The 18,810-nt window shown below is 37.3% G+C and overlaps 1 protein-coding gene and 1 long non-coding RNA gene across 2 annotated transcripts in view; one reads left to right on the forward strand and one right to left on the reverse strand.

The window, feature by feature from the left end:
* The window catches only part of LOC128086655 (uncharacterized), a 631,060-nt gene that overhangs the window by 382,642 nt on the left and 229,608 nt on the right, over positions 1-18,810 (forward strand). The gene's annotated exons all lie outside the window — the stretch shown is intronic.
* Positions 17,578-18,810, reverse strand: part of THBS2 (thrombospondin 2) — a 31,903-nt gene continuing 30,670 nt past the window's right edge. The window contains exon 22 of the mRNA XM_052695235.1: positions 17,578-18,472. Coding sequence (XP_052551195.1) covers positions 18,465-18,472 — 8 coding nt within the window. The 3' untranslated portion in view covers positions 17,578-18,464. The remainder of the gene's footprint in view (positions 18,473-18,810) is intronic.

Raw genomic sequence — 18,810 nt, forward strand, 5'->3', positions numbered from 1 at the left:
TAGGGAATAAGAGGTGCAGGGGAGACCTTATTGCTCTCTATAATTACTTGAAGGGAGGCTGTAGTGAGCTGGAGTTCAGCCTCTTCTCTTGTGTAACTGGTGATAGGAGTAGAGGGAATGGCTTTGGCTTCAAGCCATGCCAGGAGATTCAGGCTAGACATTAGGAAATACTACTTCTCTGAAAGAGTGGTCAAATACTGGAATGGGCTGCCTAGGGTATTGGTGGAGTCACTTTCCCTGGAGGTGTTCAAGGAATGTTTGGATGTTGTGTTGAGGGACATGGCTTAGTAGGAACTATTGGTGATAGGTGGATGGTTGGACTGGATGATCTTGTAGGTCTTTTCCAACCTTGGTGATTCTGTGATTCTGTGATTCTTTAAAAATGATTTTTTTTGTACACAAGAGAACTACTCTTTCTCTCTAATCAGAATCTGATATCCTAACCTTAGTCTTTAAAAAATTGCTTCTCTTCTCTATTCCTGTCCACACTAAACAATCTCTTACCTAAATTGTGACTGCAGTGTTTTTATTACAAAGCCTGGAGCCAGAAAGATCACAGCCATTCTTTTAGATTTTGAGATGAGTTTTGTAAGGCTCTTATTATGTTAGCAACAGTCTGGGACAAAACACAGAAGACATAAATTTTCTCTTCTTTAGAATATCTATGTAGTGTCTGTCTAAATCTGATCCCCCAGTTTATAGTCCAATGGAGTTTATACAATTTATTCAAATTATACCAAACTTACTATTAAATCTTTATTAAGACCTCCCCTGGTTTGTCTCTCTTCCAGCCTTTTAGTCCCAACTTTCAAGCCCAAGCTATTTTTAGAAGACTCAATGGAATGTGGTTTTCTCTTCATTATTTGGAAGGCTTCACTTACATGTCTTACTTGTGACAGAATTGATAATTCTGCATCTTAATGATGTACAGAAGTACTTCTTACTGAAAAGATAATATTCTGAAGACAAATTTACAGTAATTGAAGAAAACCTTACGTTGTACAGCGCAAAGCCACCCACTCAACTCCAGATACTTAACCCTTTCTTTACAATAACAAATGAAAGCCAGGTGACCTGATATTTTTCTTGAGCAGTTCATTTGCTTAACTTCTCTAAGGGCAAAGTGACTCTGGTAGAATGGATTATGTACCTATATACTACTAGGTCCTTTATAAGTCTCACTAATGGACGGAAACATAAGTAAATCTTACTTGTTGTCCTTGTGCCGCTCATGTACACACAGAGCATAATTCCTTCCCAGTGGAAAAATTCCTTTTAAACCACTCTCCTTTTTCACGAACATGACACAGCCCATAAGACCAAGTAGGAGAATTCTGACTATTACAGACATTGCCCAAAGCCATAGAATCATGGAATTGTAGAAACACAGAATGGCTTTCATGGGAAGGGACCTTACAGCCCACCCAGTTCCAACCCCCTGTCATGGGCAGAGCGGCCACCCACCAGTTCAGGCCCCATCCAACCTGGCCTTGAATGCTTCCACATTATTTCAGGCTTCAGCCAAACTCTTCCCTCATCATTTCCATCTGGTTTCAAGGTTGGGTATGTCCTATATAAATGTAGGGGGCCAATCACTCTTAGTAAAATCACCTTAGGCCCTAATAATCACTGCATTTGAAAGAATATTTCAATTCCATCAACAAGCAAAACAATGAATGGAAAATGAAGGACAAGTCTATCAGACAGAAGAAACTAGTTTCTATCTGTATCACATAAACTTAATCAGACATGAATTTTTTTTTCATTTGAATTTTCATTGCCAAGGAAATTTTGGTAGATCATTTTGACCCAGACAAAACAATTCCAGAATTATCTGAGCTATAAATATTCCTGTTTCTTTCTTCAATCTTGGCTTGCATTTCTTTTTCTTTTACTTAAGCAATACTATTTCATTCCTAAAGGTTCAAAGGGATTGAATTAAAAAATGGTAAATAAAACAAATACAAGATAGATTCATAACAGAACTCCACTATGGTTTATCTAACTCTCACTAACCATGAGAAAGGAGTTCTCAAGTCTTACAAAAGTTATAGGCCCTCGGTAGAATTCCAAAGATGATGAATGTTGGGACTATGACCTTGACATGAATTAATGGATAGTGTTGTGAAATCCCCTTGCAGCATAACGTGTTTGTATGCTTTTGAAGCGTCTTGGAAGGTAAACGTGATTCTCTACATAATTGTAATCCCTTTGAGACAGTTCAAAGACGATTCAAAAAAGCTCCCGGCGTGCTCTGATAATAACAGCTGAGAATTTTAATAGAGGATAACATAATGTTTCAGGACTACCCCAGAAATCCAGACATGCCATTCTTGTCTACCCAGTGCTCAAATCTGGTTTAGCAATAAGTATCTGCAGAGATAAGCCATTTTCCCCCATTTCCAGAAAGTACTTCTGCACTGCTTGCTCTTGCTGACAGATCCTCAAGGGCATCTTTTTATAAAAACTCTCAATCTAAATGGATACTTAAATCTTACCATTCTTAGAAGCAAGCTTGGTTTCACAGTGAACATAAGAGCCGCTTTCTACTCTAGTATAGAAGAGAATACCTCAGGATAAACACTGTGGAATAGGCAAGGTGATCTTCTGTTTGGTAAGATAATGAGACCTGGGCTAATCAGTACGTTATATCAGACTGTGGAACACTGGAAAACAGCCATTTTCCTGTCTGCATAGCAGAGAATGCAGCTGAAACTGAATATGTAAACTCAAAAGTATATTCTGTTAATACTATATCTGTTGCTGACGTGTTTTCTTATGCTTTTTCAGAAACTTCATTAACTTGTGGAGAATGTTGAGTAAACTATGCATACTGATTCCAATATATCTCAGATACAGAGTAAACTGAAAAAAAAAAAACAAAAAATTAAATAAAATTCAAGCTATGACAAGCTACAGGCAAACTCTTAAATAAATAATTAGTCCAACATTGATGAAGAGCAACAAGGATATGATATACAAATAATAGTTGTCAACCAGCTGAATCATACGATCATAGAATCATCTAAGTTGAAAAAGACATTCAGAATGTCTTTTCCAAATTCAACCATCAATCTGACCTATCAAGTGCCATCCCTAAACTGTGTCCTTGTGTTCCACAAAACTCTGTCCTTAGTACAATTATGATTGCCTCCCATATGCAAAATTTACTGAAAGAAATCTTCATCTATCTTAAAGAGCTAAATGAAATCTTCAGTATTTTTCATTCCAGCACTGTCATTCTGCTTAAAGAAACAACCAATCAACCGATGAAAAAAACCATGATTGCATAATTCAAACAATAACAGTTCTATCTTCAAGATAAATAGTTCTGATTTCTTCTGCACTGTTTAGGCATTGCTCAAATAGCATATAAAATAAAATAGAATAAAATGGCAATAAAATGCCATATAAAATAACTAGGGCTCTTATATTTCAAGAAAGATTTGAACTAACTGGAGAGAGTCAAAGACTGATCAATTGCCTAGAAAATCAACATTAGAAGAAAAGATTAAAAGAAGAACTGAGATTGGAAAAAAAAAAAAAAGAAAGAAAAAAAAACAGGGAAAGAAATAACAATTCTATGTTTTTTAAAAAGAATTAATAAAAATCTTTTTCCCAGTACCCACAATAAATTGAAGAAACAAAAAAGTTGGTATTTTGTGTAGCAGAGTATTGGGTTCAGTAGTTTGAAGGGAGAGATAAGAGGATCAACATCATCGAAGATTTTTAAGAAGACATAAACACTGACAAGAAATGTTTGTTGAATTCTTCTCCATTCAGTTGATCATGATGAATGTGCCTATACAATAACTAACACATCTGTATGTTTCTTTCTAATGGCAAATTCTTCTGTGCCTTTGTTTCTTTTACAATATTCTAACTTTAATCCAAATTCTCGTCATCCAAATTATACAAAATTGCATTAATTGTTTATGCTATAGAATAATGAGCGTATCTATATGTACATCATGTACCGTTCTTGATTGTGTGAAATACCTGAAAATTCATCTGTTGCTGTAAAAATGAAAAGCATGTGTGGCTGTACATCTACGAATTTTACAAGCATATGTAGCAGATTCCATTTTCCATTTACACCTAAATTTATTTAAAAAAACAAAAATCAGTGTATTTTTTCCACAATTGTGACTAGGCATCTAGAAAAAGATTTTAAATATTTCCTGATTATTTTTTTACTTCCATCCCCAGAGGAGGGCCATGAGAATGACAAAGGAGATGGTGCACCTCTGAAAACAAGCTGATAGAGTTGGGGTTGTTCAGCCTGGAGAAGAGAAGGCTCTGAGGAGGCATGATAGCAGCTTTCCAATACCTAAACAATAAATAATGTTGGAGAGGAAGTGTGATAGAACGTGCTGTAATGGCTTTAAACTAAATGAGGGTAAATTTAGATTAGATAGAAGTAAAAAATCCTTTAGTATGAGAGTAGTGAGGTGCTGGAGCAGGCTGCTCGGAGGAGCTGTGGATGCCCCATCCCTAGAAGTATTTAAGGTCAGATTATATTTATATAATCTTTTCTATATAATATTTAAGGTCAGATTGACAGGGACTTTGATCAATCTCTCTGTGGAAGGTATCCTGCTCACAGCAGAGGGATTGGTACTAGATAATCTTTACAGTTTCTTTCAACTCAAACTATTCTATGCTCCTATGATTTTTAAATGCTATCAGAAAACTACACATAGCAGTTAACTGATGACCCTTACTCCCATCAAGCTTCTCCTGTTACCCCATTAGGCTTATTCCCCAACTTTTCAGTTTCTACAACCTCAGCACTACCCCAGCCTACAAAACTCTTTGGTTATGAGGTTGTCATCTGGGGATATACTATTTACCTGCTAGCATTCATGCTTAACATGTATCTTGTCATATCAAATATATGCTAAATGCTGTAATTTGAAAAACTTTGTTAAGCCACAAATATGGTCACTAACAGAGATTATATGACAGAACTCACCCATGTGACAAGTTAGAAGATCACTGGTTTTATGTGTTAACAATGTAATCATATGTCACTTCAAAATTAACCATATTTTGCACTCAGAACAGCCTATTATAATTACACTCAAGACAACAGTGGGACCACTGCTCTACAATGATGCTGATTTGCTAGGCAGTCCTTGTTTCACATTAAAGCCTCTGACAGATTGGGCAGGGATGTGTAGTGGCTCCTCCATACATGCAAACATAGCAGAAAGATTGAGGTTTTATTTCCAAGTACGCGTGAGTAAGCACAGAAATTATTAAAATTATGAAATTTTCATTATGAAAATGAAAACACAAGTGACTTACCAAACAAAAAAAAGCAATGTTTCTCCTTGACAGAACTGATTAAAAAAGAAAGGATAAGTATCTACAAGAGCAGCCTGAAAAAACTGAAGTTCATTCATAGTGGGATGCTAGCAAAGCTGAAGCTTCATTTATGCACAGCCTGTCCCATCTAACTCCCTAAAAAAGGAGTAGCTGAAACTCATGCAGTGGGACAACTGCTGTCCTGATGACAGGCAAAGTGTGGTGTTGGATCAGCACAGGGAAAAAGATAGCTTAAGTGAACAGATACAGCTTCTGGCTCTAATTTGTGCATGAGATTACGCAGCTGATTCTGGTTTCTGATAAAACAAGCATGAATGCATTTGTTAATACATCACTGTGGCTTATAGCATTCACAAAGGCCTTCCACATAGTCTTTCCAGCTCTGAACAAACTGGTCTGGCACACAGTACTTTTTATGCGTTACACTGAAGACCACCAAACTTCATGACTTGGTATGAGCCTCAGAGAATCTAAAATCTTAGGAGGGATTGAGCTCTGCCAAGACATCTAGATCAGAGAAGCTCAGGCCAGATCACCTGAAGCAGGAGTTACTGCCAGGAAAGAGAAGGAAAGCTCCTGACTAGGGCTGGACAGTCCTTGGGGCTGCTGCAGCCACAGCTCCTGCCTTCAGCCTTAACAAGCCTTCACTGAGGCCATGCCTGACTCCAGTCCTCCTCACCAGGACTTATCCTGGGCCCCACTGGCAGGTCCTGTTCCCAGCCCAGCCTCATCCCAGCCTGGTTCTCAGAGACTTGCTTGGTGCTGGGGCTTCCCAGTGCCCTGCTCCTGTCTGTAGGAGGTGAATCCCTGCTGCTCCCAGCACCTGGGAGCCCCCCGTCTGTTAGCACAGTACCCATTCTGCAGCTCTCTGTCACGGTGGATACTGGTAAAAGACCAGTAGGTGTTACCTAGGAGATTTTATTACCAGGAGTAAAGACACAATAGATACCAGTGATCACAGAGCAACTGGAGGCTGAACATCTAAATCCACTTATGCTAAAATACAGTGCTTCTTCTCCTGTCTAAATGCAGAGTTTTTTTCAGTTCGGCATATATGCACACAAACCACCACCACCAAAGCACCAGAAAGAAAACAACAACTTTCTCCCTGACATATGGATTTTAATAAAGACATTGGACAATTGCACATAATTAGGTAATCTGTAGGTCTGCTGTGATTAAAGGGAGAGCCATGCAGTACTTTTCTGCTCCTTTCTGCTAATGTGTCTTCCAATCATCTTCAAACATTCTTTAGCATACATAAATTTGCCTCATAATTTGTTTTTCAGATTTCTGGACGAGGATTTCTGGAGTTATTTTTTTGCCTGCTTTTAAAGTGAGGTTTAAGAATATTGCCCACACTTCCTGCTGGGATTCCCTGCTCACCTTACATTTGTACATAGTGCAGCTGTTTAACTATGGCAGTAGGTGGCCTAGTGAAATATTACATTATTTCTTCAAGAACTTCTTTGGCTTCTAGTGTTATTTACCCCTCTCAGAATCATGGTGCTTACTTTGGACTGCTTTGCTGGAATTGCTCCTCGGTGTCTGACTGATTTGATGAGAAGGACAGACTGCCAGTGCCCTTTGGCCCCCTTCAACAAGATAAATGCTTCTCAGATTGCTGGCAGCCTCCACTAACTCCAGGCGCTGTTCCAGGTTTCCTCCAAGGAGCAGCTCTTTGATGACACATAGTCTGCTTGAAGGAGCCCTGTTGACATCACCATACCTGGCTTCCCCTGTGTGCTGGCAGTAGCAGATTCAATTTAAGGAGACACGAAAGGCGTGGGAGTATGGGGAAAGGAGTGGTCTTCCACAATTCAAGATCAAATGCCTTGTTTCTTCTCCAGAGTCAGAAACAGATTTCATTGATACCAAGCTTGGAAATTGAAGCTGTCAGCCCAAACACAGCTGGAATTCCAGATGAACTGCTATTGTTGTTTAATGACAACTGTTGGTTGCAATGAGGACCTCCAAAAAGTAGTATGGGTCTGGAGAGGAAGGATGTTGCTGCTGCTGTAAAGTACCAAATATCAGCATCTCTTTGATCTGACTGCAGTGGTTTCTGGGAGCTTTCAGCACTTTGTAGGCAGTGATCATCACCTCATGGTTAGGCCAGTAGACAATTAAGGCTTTCAAATATTCCTACACAGAAGTGACGAAGAGTTACAAACACAAGGTTCTGATTCTCACTACTGCTATGATGTGTGACTGCTGAAATATTTATTTCAACTTTAATTGTTCATGCATACTCCACCGTTGGTATGTGTGCACAGTATGGGGTTGAAATCTAAATGTTTTGGCCAGCAGTATCCATGAGAGACACTTCTGCTTCCTTTCAATTTCACCTGCTGTGATGCTAGGACTATAAAGGGCAATTCAGGTGTAACAGCACAGTTTCTTCTCAACATTTTGTTCAGTGTCATCATTTGTGATATAGTCAGTATATGCAGTAGTGCTAGCTCAGCAATGTTGATGAGGTAACTGTTTCCTTGTATATCTTTAAACAGTTTTATTCTGAAGTTAAACTGTGAGTTCTTTGTGCTAAAAAGCCCCACAATGGATTGAACTGGATTACTGGATTGAAACGATGCCCATCTTTTAAGACAGCATTATTACTTCCTTAAAGAAAGTATTTATTTAGAAGACCTCAGAGATTAGAACAACTATCTTAAGATGCTATTTTCCATTTCTTTTTCCTAGACTCTATTCGGTACTATTTTAAACATCATTTGAAAGTCCACAGTTCAGAAATAAAGTTCTTCTGAGTTCTGCATTCCCAGGCTTCAGCCCCAGTACTCATCCTTCAGTAAGCTCTGGTCCTCCTTTTTATCCTGAAAGAATTGTTGCTCTTGAAGGGTGTGTTTTTACAACAGCAGTAACTGCACAAAAGAGATTAACCATCTCTTCTGGCAATTTTTGTTAAAAAGATCTAATTTGTTTATCCACTCTTGTAGCAAAGGAACTCTGCAAACAGAAGAGTGGACTTCAGAAGTAAGAGAGACCCAGTTGGCATCTGTAGCCATATCCTTTCCTAATTGTTCCCATGGAGACTAGAATAACTTCTATTTTTGTTTAGAGAGCCCAGTGGCTTTGTTTAGTTCCATAATAGAGAGGGTGTCAAAACTACACGTTTCCATCATTAACTAAAGTCCATCCTAGTCCAAAATGGAATTTACAGCACTGAGTAAATGGAAAGGATGTAGGAAGAGTTAGACCAGGTGTAATCTACATCTCAGATGGGTAAATCCCATTTCTGCTCCCCTCCTTCACTCCCCGCATATATTTACCAGAGTATCATCTGTCTCATACATCTGGAAACGCAGCACTTCTTACAGCCACAGCTGCAAGTGCGACATCACGATGTACAGACCAAATGGTCAATGCTTTACGAGTAGTATGCCTTTGGAAAATATGATTTAACCATTGTCTTCAGCTCCACATTAACAATATCAAATCATTTCTGTTTCCATCTTTAAGATGGAAGGTCTTTAACAGGCCTTGATATTTCTTAGGGAAGAACATAAATCAGTTGCCTTGTTTTGTCCGAACAGGATGAAGAAACCAGAAAAAAGAAAAATCCTTCAAAATAAAAAGTACACAACTGAAAAATGCCATCTCTGTAAGATCATTTTAAGGAGCATTCTAACTTCTGTATTTTATTAATACATCTAATTCTTGAGACTGCCATGCACAACTGAAGCAGGAATTTGGCTCTCTGCTTTTATAATCTATTTTAAAACAAATATACTGCAACGTAGAAAATCAAACAGCTGGCTTCTGATGCACACTGCACTGCATCCCCCAGGGTAGGTTCAGATACTGATGATCTCTGCAGACCAGACCGTACAGTTCTGCAAGTGCTGATTGTAACTGAACAGAGTATTTTCTCCTGCTGCCCACCTCTTTTGTGTGGTTTGACAGTCCCTATAAAATTCTGTACAATTTTATTGCTGTTGTACTCCCCCTATTCATTCCTCTAGGCCACATCTGGTATGTTACATGTCTCTGTCTGAGAAATTTCTGCTGGCTTTCCAATAGCTTCATCAAAGTGATATTGGCATTGGTGTTTAAAGAAGTGGAGGCCCCTTTGCAACACAAATCACTGTAATATTTCTCCATCTGCCACTGAGCTGTAAGTTTAGAAATTATATTTTTTCTATAACTGCTTTGAATCAACATGCTTTTGTTAACAAGAATTCTGTGTTTTCCTTCGTGTGTGGATTCTTTTTCTCCATTTTGATTTGCATGTAAACACCTGTGAGTATAAGCACTTGCCTTGAAACTATCTATATATGGTCTTGTGTATATGCAAGTGTATTTGAAATAGGTAGATGGTCACAAATACTTTTTAACTGACCCAGGGTGAGAAAAGTCAATATCCTTGACTAAGTAATCAGAGAAAGCCTACATTAATAGACTTTATTAATAAAGTTCGCTAGGGTTTCATGACTCACAGTTGAGCGACAAATTGAGGCATGTCCCCACCTCTACAAAATCCCATCAGAAGCATCTAATCTCCCCTTTCTCCCACCTGATACCTCCACACCTGTGAGGATCCCACCCACTCCAGGGAAGCTGGCAAGAAGGCAGTACATAGAGCAGCTGGCCCAGGGCACACATGGCCACCCGCCAATTGGTAGCGGCTGAATATTGCCAGCTGCTCCAGAGCTGCCTGCTGAGGCAGAAGAGAAGGTAAACAAACAAGCCTTAGATAGATTAGCTGGCAAATATTTCTGTTGTTTCCTTTTAGATAAGTTTTTTTAAAGAAATCCCTTTGGCTTAATACACTTCAGAAAGTTAATGTCTAGTTTGAAGAAAATTTAGACAACCTTAAGAGCCCTCTTTAATGGCTGCCATTTGGAGTTGTGAAACCCAGCAAATAGTTCTGCAGATTCCTCTGGTTCATTTTTTTTTGTTTTACTCCTTCTCCAGTTTCCTTCTCAGTGCATGCTTTTCTGTGATGCTGGGAGACACTGTCTCACCCCTTGTAGCTCAGAGCTGTGAGAGGTAAAAATGGGAGGATTTTCTACCCTCCCTAGAGGTAATACCTGGAAGAAATTGAACAACTTTTCACATAATATGGACATCAGAGCACAGAGCATAAACAAATCAAAGCCCCAGCTGATGAGGAACAAAATTATGGATATAAGAGGAAATTAAAATGCTTTGACATTGTCTCCTATTGAATAAATTACTCTTTCCACAGCTTCAGTTTTGTTTTACATTCTTAATGCAAAACACTTGCAGTATAACAAGTATCAGAGTTTTTTGCTAAAAGAATGTATATCCCTCAAAATTATGAACATGTGCATGAAAAATTGGTGGTCCCAACAAGGCAAGCTGACTACATTGGCTGCTCTCACATGGACACGTCTATACAGAGTAATGATTGAGCAATAGAAGAGGAAGAGATATCCCAGATACTTGCCATTTCTTATTTTACTTATTAATCACTTTGCAGTGAAAGGTTTATAGTTTCTTACAAAATAATCTTTCCTCTTGAAAAACACCAGTTCTTCCTTAAACAGTACAGCTCAAAGGTTTGCTAAGCTGCATTTCACTGCTAGAACTTAAACAGAACATTGCAGGAAAGGGCACAAAAAAAGTACACTGATTAAATCCTTTCCATTGCCTCTCGAAGTGTTAATATTTTAAAATTAATATTGAAACTTGAGTCAAAACTATACAGAAAAGCAAACCACATATTTATAAGAAATTTGTATGTGTAAATGGAACATTAATTTATTTTGAAGGTATAAAATTAATGCAGTAGTTAAACAAGCAATCCTTTAGTTTTAAAAATAAAGTTCTGCAAAAACCACACTGTCTCAATTCTGTTTTGGAAATTGGGCAGGGAGTAAATAGATGGTATGAAGTAACAGATGATAGTTGTGCTAGCATGGGAGTAGGCTGCAATTTATCAGTGCTGTTGGTAAATCACTATATCTCATGCTTTATTGGGAAAAACAATACACAGAAGAAAATATGCACATAGTACATCAAGGTAAAATGTGCATCATATTTGAAAAATAGTGGCCACCATACTGTGAACATGTTCTGAATAGGAATAAAGAGGTAGAAACAACAATCCTTCACAGTGCTGCAACAGCACAGTCCTTGTACTGGACGTCTTTAAAGAACACTTTCAGAACAGTATTTCATTCTCTATGGCATATAGTAGCATTATTAATTTCCGGTCCATAGAATAAAACAATCAAACAAAAAAAAACCCCACTGGCACAAATATTCTAGAAATAATAAGTAATTTTTTTTTGTCTATATGCATCATAGAAAAAAAGATTTAAATCTTAAGCACAACACTTAGGTGCTAAATCTCATACTATAGAAATATTTATATAGAGAGGGAAGAGTATTTTAAATACAGGTACCATAGCAGTCATGTAAGTGATCTGCAAACCTCTGTGCCTGAAGAGCTTATTTGCTCTGTCTCCTCTGTAAAAGCTTGAGCATGAAGACAGTGGAAGGCAGAATTACTTACCCTGAATATCTCTTTGGCTGTCACAAATGTTCAGGTAGGATCATGCTGCAAGTGCCAGCTCCTGCTTTCTGCAGCTCATTTGTACTTTTCCTCTCATCATATTAATGAAAAAAATATTAATGCATAGTCACCTTTCCCTTTATTACTACCTTTGTTCTGCACTTCATTAAAACCAAGATTTTTCCTTTTATTTGGATGTGATCTCAGCCACTTTACTGCCTCTGGATGTTCTATTTCTTTGAAAATTATGCAAATCTTAATTAACTTTAACAATTAACAAAGTTCTGTTTTCTTCTCAGCTTCTGGTCTCCTTTACAAGCATAAGAACTTCTGTCTTAAATGGGTAAGTGGTTTTGTCTCAAAGAGCAATTGCCAGTCTCTTTGCAACTGAATTGCAGTTGAGAAAACATGATCTGCTGCACAACACTGGGATCAATTCTAGACGTTGTCTTCACTTCTTCAGTATCAAAGTTAAACTGTTGAGTATAGTTAAACCCTCTGAATTAGCTCCATTTGGGTGGTCCTTTACTTCTGACTGCAAACTCCTGGAGCAGGCAGTGTAGTTGAATCTTCAGTACTCAGGAAAGATTAATTTATTTGGGGTCCATGCTTCACCTCCCAGTATATAAGACTTACCAGTAAGGAATGTCTTCACAATTGGTTTCCACTGCTCCTGAATCTCGTTTTTTTGAATACTCTGATTGGTTCCCTATAACTTGAATCACTGTCTGTCTATCACAGGTTCATCCTGTTCTAATTTTTTTTCTGTTGGTTGTTGTTGCTACTTTCAAGTGAGTAGCAGCAGAAATTCCAGAAAGAGAGCTAGAATGAATAATTAGAAGACATTATCTGAGGAAATTCTGCCTGGAATAAAACTGATAATTCTGTCTTTCATTTTTTTCACATACATAAAAGGATGTTGGTCAAAAAATATCCAATGAAGCAGTTGACAGTGCTTGCAGCTTTCCACCTTCTCCCTTTGTGTCAACATTATTTAAGGAAAGAAAATCAGTTGACAAATTGAATGTCAAGTCCTTATCTCCTGAAAGTTACTGAACGACTAGGAAATCTTGAGCTCTAAAACCCATTTCCAAGTTAAAGTTACCTTACTACAGATGTTGCTGAGATTTTAAGTGTGATTTGCAACGCATGCCTCCAGCATCTAGAGGCTGCTGGTGCATTCTGTGGTGCTGAAAGGAGACCAGAAATGCTCAGCAGATGTCTGAAAAGGAATTCACTTCCTTCTAAAAGAAGAGCAATAAACATGTTCCTGTCTAGCTCAACAAATATCAAGATGACTGGATAATGATCAACGGTCATTGACAGAATAAAAGACTGTAAAACATCCAGTGTCCAACTCACTTGCCAGATTCCAACAATGGCCAGCAGCAGGTGGGTAGGAAAAGCACTGAAAATAAAACAAGCACAAAGTAATTTTCATTCTTTGCAAAATGTATATATTATATATGTGTATGTACATGTTATAATGAGACTCCACAAAGCTGGACAGAGAGACATGGGAAAAAGTGACATGAAGAGAACTACAACACTGCAGCTTATGGCAGCAAGCAGTGAACATTCTTCTACCTTTGATGTATTTCTTGATCCCATTACCAAGGCAAGCACACAGAGAAAAAGAGCAGAGCAAAATATCATAGGTTTTGTGTGGGGTTTTTTTGACACAAAGTTTTATGATGAAATGTATGCATTTCTCTCCTTCCCAAAGCTTGTGAGAAACAGACTGAAAAAAAAATAAATTAAACAGTAACAGATCTGAAATTATCAAAAGGAAAATTATACTGTGTATCATGCATAATCAACGTCAGGAATTCAAAAGTAGATTTTACTAAAGTCAAGAAGTGGAATTAAAAAAAAAAATATATATATATATATAAATAATAAGAACATTTGCAGTTACATTATTGTAACATAAGCCATAGAGGCAAGAAAGCATAAAACACCTCATGTTACCTGCCTGGGGGTAGGAACATTGTTTTTCCTCCAAGCATATGGATGTATAATTTTTAATGATTAGAATTTTACACTCTCCTTTGGCACATTTGGGACTAGTGGCTTTCAAGAGTAAGATAATGGATTAGATGGACCTTTGGCTTAATCAGTCCCACGTTTCTTTTGCTTCGAAGTCCCTCTTCCTGATCTACAAGGGTGGTCTTCTCCATATTGGGAACAAGACTGTGCCAAATTATTACATATTATTTTTTAAATCACTTTAGAGAACAGATGTTCCCATATGAGTATTACAGCTCTTCCTCTATGGAGGTTTGCAGCACAGGCAGAACCCTGAATCTCATCCAGATAACATTCACGTCTGTAGGAAAACATCCATATCCCAAGCTGAGGATTTGTCCCACTGACTCTGATAGTCTACTCAGCTTCTGACTCCAGCAAGTAGTAGATGCAGATGTAAGCATTCATGACACTAATATTTCTGCTGCCTGACATGAGAAATAACAGGTACAGTGGTTAGGTGCACTTTTTCCTTTCTTTCTGGAAAAGTCAATATAAACATATTATTAAGATTGACAAATTCTGAAGTGAGTTTATCATTATTTTTCAGAATTCAGAGTTTTATCCAAAGCTTATCTGAAAAACACTTGTTTTAAAATTGGGCAAGAATTTCTCTCAGGGGTTTCAGGATTTTAGTGTTTCCTACTCTTTTATCTGACTCAGAAACAGTAAGATACATAAAACTTACCAGAAGGATCTTAAAAGGGGAGGAAATTTGATCACTGATTGTTAGATGGGATCCTGATGCTCACAGAAACAAAAAGAAAAAAAAGAAGTCTGTATAGTGTCATACAAGTCAGTAGCAGAATTGGAGTCCAAATCATAGAATCACAGAATGGCCAGGGTTGGAAGGGACCTCAAGGATCACGAATCTCCAACTCTCCTGCCACATGCAGGGCCACCAACCTCCCCATTTAATACTAGACCAGGCTGCCCAGGGCCCCATCCACTCTTAAACACCTCCAGAGACAGGGCATCCACAACCTCTCTGGGCAGCCTGTTCCAGCACTTCACCACTCTCTCTTTAAAGAATTTCCCCCTGACATCCAAAGAATTCCAGGTCCCACCAACGTCTCCCCTTAATCAAAAAATCAGCTTCTTTCCAGGGATTTCAGGCCTTTTTTCGTAACCCTATGACTCTGGGAACAAGAACTGCAGAGGCTGCCAAAATTTAAAATTAATTTTTCCAAAATTATCCAAATATTCATGAATATTTTCAAAAATCTGTATGGAGATCAAAGTAGAGAGTTCAGGAAGTGTTACTGCTTTTTTGGTCCTCCATTCGCTTCTTTTTTTCTTGGAGACACTGTTAGTAATACAGTAGTGCAGTGTTGCCATGGTTTCACTTGTTTAATAGTTTTATTTCCCTGGGTCTGTTTGGGAGATTTTGGTTTGGTTGCCATGAAGAGTTTTTTTCCCCCTTCATTCTTTTCAAGTCATTATAAAGCATTAATTCCCAAAACTAACAACAAGCTTGTTCTCATAGATGCATATAAGAGACTCTTGAGAACATAGGTAACAAAGATCTTGATTACTGTATTACCCAAACAATGCCAATCACTTTCATCTTTGCAGCATAAACAGAAAAAAGCCACTCTCATCAGGCCTGGATATTTATATTAGCTTAAAGGATTCATCAAAAGATGGTACCGTGGAGTATACGGTTTTCTTGTGTAATGGTCTGAATACTCCAGCTTTGGCACACTAGAAGCACAAGCAAAGGAAAGCAAACAGTTGCACACTATTGGGCAGGCCGAGGAAAATTAATAGCTAGTTTTAATTGCAAGAGGAGATACTACAGTTCATACCTCAAAAGTGGCATTTTGACATGCAGGACATTATGACTTTTCCTAATCCATTTCAAATACCCCTCCTGGGAGGGGTTCATAGTGATGGTGAAGACCTCTCATGCTAAGAATTTCTCGTATCTTACTCTGAGTTATTACTAAGCACTCATTCCTGAAAGTCTCCAGCAGGAAGGCAATCCTTGCTCAGGCAAACATATCCCAGTGACTTAAATGTGACATGCAGCAGAAGCAGCTGCAGATCAGGATCACGTATTTGTTCAAATGCATCAGCCAAGATCCAAACTAGAAATGTGTATACAAATACAACAACAACAAAAAAAATAGGACCAAAATTTCTCACTCACAATAAGTAAAACTTGAGAAAGTTTGCCAGACAAGGTATTATGTGGAACCATGTCTCTTGTCAATGCGAGTAGGAAACCTGTCATTTATAATCTGAGAAGACAACTGTCAAGCCGTAGCCAAGCAGCAGATTTATTGGTCAGTTTAAAATGAGCTGGTTTATAGCAAGGCAAGAAGTTATCTAACAAAGGGCCTTAGGGAATGGAATATTCCTTTAAAGAAACATTTAAACTATAAAAAAGGTAAAGAGATTTTTTTTTTTTTATAAAACCTTTTTACAGTTTATTTCCTATCATTAATTTCTTTAAAAATATATATAGATAGATAGATAGATGAGGATCTGACTAAATGAATGAGGACGTTAAATGATAAATTTCCGTCCATGTAAACAAATAAATAATTATTTACAATCTTTGGCAAAACAAAATGAAATTTCATTAATCTCTCTCTCTGTCTCTCACACACACACACACTTGCAAAGAAAAAAAACGAGAAAGAAATAAAAGAAAAACATCATAAATAATTTACATAGAATAGGAAACATGATACAGTCCAAATATTAACATCTTCATCCCTATACTGATGTCTCTATTCAACAAAACAAAAAACCCTACACAGCCATTACAACCATTACATTTAATGAAGTCACCCTCCCTTCTGCTTGGGACTCAGGGATACAATTTGAAACACCAAAAGAAACTGAAACGCACTTCAAAACCTCATGAAGAGGATTTGGAAAAAACAACAACAACCACCGAAAACAAAACCAGCCAAAGTAGATTTGATAGTATGACCACTATAAAATGTGCAACAAAGCCAGCAACTGTGGATTTCTTTCTAATTGAACATAGCAATAAAATCTATTTCAAGGAAGAAAAAGTTGATTCAATATTTAGCTCATTGCACCCAATAAGAAGGCAGAGATAACATCCTATTCCATTAGTAAATTCATCAATGAATAAAATTACACCAGCAAGTGTCTTTTTGTGAACAAAGCTCATACAACTTAAAACAAAATGTTAAGTACGTTTATACTATTGTATATCTGAATAACTGTTTTATCTGTTTAGAATAAACACTGGTAGCCCTTCAGCATTATTTTAAGAAGTTCTATATACAGCAGACATAGGTAACAACGTAAGATAATAAACTTAAGGTAACAGGATATATATTAAGGTTCCATTTATAAATTCTTCATTATTATTCATTTAATTTTATAGAATACTTGAATATAACTGACAAAATTATACTTAGGTGTATATCATGCTTTGACCATATCTACATATTGTGATACACTTTAGAATATCATTAATGTATTACTGATGCATCATATGACATGCTTTAAAATAAATTATCAGAGAAGTTTGCTTGGTGTGATAATCATAATAAATATTAACAAAATACTTATAAGTGGAACCTTAATCTCTTATACTACCAAATTAAGTAACAATTGTGTTGCCATCTTTTCAAAATCCCAGATCTGGATACTAGATGTCAAAGTGCTTTTTATAACAGTGGTGGGAAAGTTGTTTGGGCTTGTTTCACTGCACATGTCCATATGATTACTTTTTTTTTTTTTTTTTTTTTAATTATTATGAAAGAACACAAGACATAATGGAAATGAAAAAACTGGAAATCATTTCATGAAAGTCAGGCAGTGGTGACAGCTTTGGAACCTTAAATGAATCACTCTTCCCTTTCACATGGGAGTTTCCAGTTCAGTTCTCTTTGGCCTGAATGAACTCTCTGATACTAGGCAATGCTTTAGGTTGCCAATCTGACATTTCTAACAACTATAATTTTAATGGGAGTTATTAAGAGCATCCTCATCACCTAAAGGACATCTCAAATCAAGAAATCTTCACAATTAACCTTCACTTTATACTCCAAAAGCTTCTTCATTGTTAATATAGACACTATTCCCGTGGTCACCTGTTACTTTACTACCCAGAGGTTCTGTTAGTGAAGTCCAGCCCTGATCAAAAGAAGAAAGCATCAACCATATAGCTATAAAGTTATTCAAACACTGCTTTTCCTCATTTAAAGAGGATGACTGATAATTATCATCTCCCCTTTTTCTTTCCCATATATATATATAAATACACATTTTCATATCTTACTCCTTTAGATAATACAAGAAAACATGTTCTGCTAAGTTGTCACTCTAGAAAAGCGTTCTGAAGTATCAATCTGCTTTTGCTTCTGTGGTGGGTCAGACGCTCACATTTAGGTTTCATTAGTCCTGGCTGTGAGAAGGCACTTGGGTGGAGGGATGGCTGAGGCATTCCTGGCAGCAGGGAGCATTCCTGGTCACTGGAGCATGTGGACAGAGGACGAGGAAGGAGGTACACAAAAATAAAAAAAATTAAAAAAAAAGGGAGTACCAGGATGTACTGAGGTGTCTAGGTTGCATAGCATTTACAGTACTTTGCTGGTAATGCAGCAACCATTGCTCAAGCATCTGAAAGAAACAGAAAAAGGTATTAATTGTTGTATTACTGGTTTAGCATTCAGTCAGAAAGGAGGAGAGATCCATCATGGTACAGCATAAGGATTGTAGCACAAAGTTTCCCATTTTGCATTATCCTACGAACATGATAACATTTACATAAAAATAGGTAGTCATCTACATATGTAGATAGAGATGCACTTGTTTGTGTACATGCATCTACCTCTGTGAATAATAATAATAAAAAAATCACATAAGAAAGCCTGGGAAAACATTTTCCATATTTCAAAACATTTCTGAACAGGCAAGATACAGAGACATGCTCATTAATGCCTACTCTCTCTTTCCCT

This window comes from Tympanuchus pallidicinctus, unplaced genomic scaffold (genome assembly GCF_026119805.1).
Source record: "Tympanuchus pallidicinctus isolate F22 unplaced genomic scaffold, pur_lepc_1.0 scaffold1, whole genome shotgun sequence".
Classification (NCBI taxonomy): domain Eukaryota; kingdom Metazoa; phylum Chordata; class Aves; order Galliformes; family Phasianidae; genus Tympanuchus; species Tympanuchus pallidicinctus.